Raw genomic sequence first — 2,500 nt, 5'->3', positions numbered from 1 at the left:
CAGTATCTACCGTCTGAGACCCAGAAACATCAGTATCATTAACGTCATCGTCCTGAGGAACCCCTTCAGTGTCCATTCCATCATCCTGTATGATCATATCTTTAGAGGCAGGCTCTTCCGAAACTTCTTTGTTCTTCGGCAATTCAGGGGTTTCACGGTTGATACTAGAGTCAATGTCTGGATTCTGGAGAGGTTCCAAATCTGGCAAAGAATCGGAGAGTGAGTCATCTAAAGAATCATTAGTAGGACTATGTTTGACTTTTTCACAAATTCTTTCGACTTTGACACTAAAGGCATAAGAGTGCTTCTGAACAGGAAGTGGTGGGAACTCATCATCGCTAGGGTAGGGAGACTCACCCAGTGTGGGCAAGGCCAGAGGCTCCTGCGAATCATTTTGCAGAATCGGAGGGGTCTTTCGGCTAGTGGTGTCGCCACAACCATTGACAACGGCTAGTTGGTCGCTGACGATCTCCAGGGAGTCGTTACTGTCTTCCCCGAATAATTCCACGTGTCTTTTGTGTTTATTGAGCTTCACACCCTTTTTATTCCGACCTTTGTATTTCCCTTTCTGTTTCTTGTCCTTCTTTGACTTGTGCTTTTTAAAGTTAAAGTTTTCGCCAGGTCCACTCTGGCCTTCATTCCTTAACCTATTTGAGCAAGAATATTCTTTATTGGGCCCATTTCCTTTCAGCGTCAATACTATTTTCGGTATGCCATTTTCCTTATTGCACTCTTGCTTTTCTTGGCTGAGTGGCGGTTGTTTGTGTGCCTTTGATCGGATCCTGAACTTGATTTTCACAGGTCCCTTGCCTGAATCCATTTTATTTTTCCCTTGTTCTTCATCTTTATCACAGTTTTGATCCACATCGGCCTCTGATTCTGTGGTCGTGTGGACCTTCTCGTCACTACCCTCACTGGTTTTAGTCACCGATTCATCATCTTTGGAATGTCCTTGGGTATCACTCATTATTTTTTCCTCTGTACCTACAGAGGTATTTACCTCGTGGTTGTCCTCCGAAATATTTCCATTTCCACATGATTCTGTCTCAGTAATCGACGGAAAATAACTTTGCTCATTCTCAACTTCGACAGTTTTCTCCGCTTCACTTTCAATTACTTTTTCCACTTCAGTCTGTTCTACATTGTCACTAGCACTTGAAGGTAAACCATGTACTATTCCTGGCACTGAAGGGTATCCAGCGTCTATCGCAGATCCTATCTCACCAGTGTGTTCAACGACTGGTGATAGTGACCCTTGGTTATACCCTGCTTGTGTTGTTTCTTTGTATTCTTCGTCTAAAGGTTCGTGTATTAATGTGGGTTCATCCTCGTCAACCGGAGAGGATTCATGTAATGGCACTGGATCACATTCCAACCGAGATGAGGCTTCAAGTCTTTCATTTGTTGTAGATTCTAGCGAAGATTTATACCCTGTGCCAGACGCTGGTTCAAGACCTTCATCTGGTGATGTTTCATGCCCTAAAGAAGGTTCAGATTCCGAAGAATTAGGTACCTCGCTGAGTGACTGAACCTTCACGTTGCACGAGGTATTGCTGAGCTGAGTGTCATATGTGCCAGACTCTGTGTTGCGCAAAGCGTCGGTCTCAGCATCAAGCACTGGTCCCCCCGCAAGGTCGCCAGCTGGCGAGACGAGCCCCACGTCGTCCGCGCAGGCAGCCTCGTCATAGAGGTGCGGCGTCGTACGGCCTTCGGGCGGAGCGGGCGAAGGAGAGCGAGACAAGAGAGGCGACGAGTCTGACGCCGTAGGAGACGGAGGAGAGTCGGCTTGCGACGGGGGGGAGGCGGGGGAGGTGGGCGAGGACGGAAGGGTTCTGGGAGAGTAAGGAGAGGAAGGAGGGGAGGAAGTGCGGATGTCTGAGAGGGGAGGGAATCCTGGCGGCAGGGCGATGTCTTGGGTTAAAGGTAAAGTGGCAGGAGAAGGAGGGGATTCCGGAAGGGGTGGCGCTGAGCTTGGCAGAGGAGGGGTGGGAGGGAGAGGCGGCGGGGAGGGCGGGAGCGGAGGGGGAGAGAGAGGGAGTGGGGGAGCTGGAGAGGTCGGTACTGGAGGTGTGCGATTGAGGCGAGGAGAGAGGGGGGCGTCGGGGAGGGGTGGAGGGGAGGGGAAGGTCGTGGGGTGCGTGGCGGTGGATCGCGGGTGGGGCGGCAAGGGAGGGCTGGAGGCCTGATTTGATGAGTGATAACCGCTCGTCTGTCTGGGCTGACGCGTAAATGACAACTGGTTAGCGTGGGTGGGGGAGTCTGGTGTTGGGAAGCTATGTACTGCTGATGAAGGTAAGTGAGAGGACACAGGTGTTCCTGCAGGTGTGAGGCCGTCGGGCGTGTCTGACTCCGTGACTGCATGAACACTTGGGTCTTTAGGGAGAGGGATGCGCTCCCTTTTAGAAGTTTTAGTTGCTGAGACGCCGGACATTGAGGGATGTCCTGAGTTGGATGATGTGACTGTCGGCGGGCATGTCCTTTGCGGAGTGAGGGAGGGATG

At 51.1% G+C, this 2,500-nt stretch overlaps 1 protein-coding gene across 6 annotated transcripts in view; it reads right to left on the bottom strand.

Moving 5' to 3' along the window:
* The window catches only part of LOC122263143 (uncharacterized), a 58,029-nt gene that overhangs the window by 38,823 nt on the left and 16,706 nt on the right, over positions 1-2,500 (bottom strand). For 5 of the 6 annotated variants that reach the window (XM_043031480.2, XM_043031484.2, XM_043031482.2 and 2 more), the window contains exon 2: positions 1-2,500. This exon is cut by the window's left edge and continues 1,944 nt beyond it; it is cut by the window's right edge and continues 1,111 nt beyond it. In XM_043031480.2, coding sequence (XP_042887414.2) covers positions 1-2,500 — 2,500 coding nt within the window. The other variant, XM_043031483.2, reaches the window with a different exon arrangement.

This window comes from Penaeus japonicus, unplaced genomic scaffold, assembly GCF_977035675.1.
Source record: "Penaeus japonicus unplaced genomic scaffold, GWHDUDI00000001_assembly GWHDUDI00000016, whole genome shotgun sequence".
Classification (NCBI taxonomy): Eukaryota; Metazoa; Arthropoda; class Malacostraca; order Decapoda; family Penaeidae; genus Penaeus; species Penaeus japonicus.
Note: the sequence above shows the minus strand (reverse complement) of the source record. Positions and strands in the feature narration are given on the sequence as shown.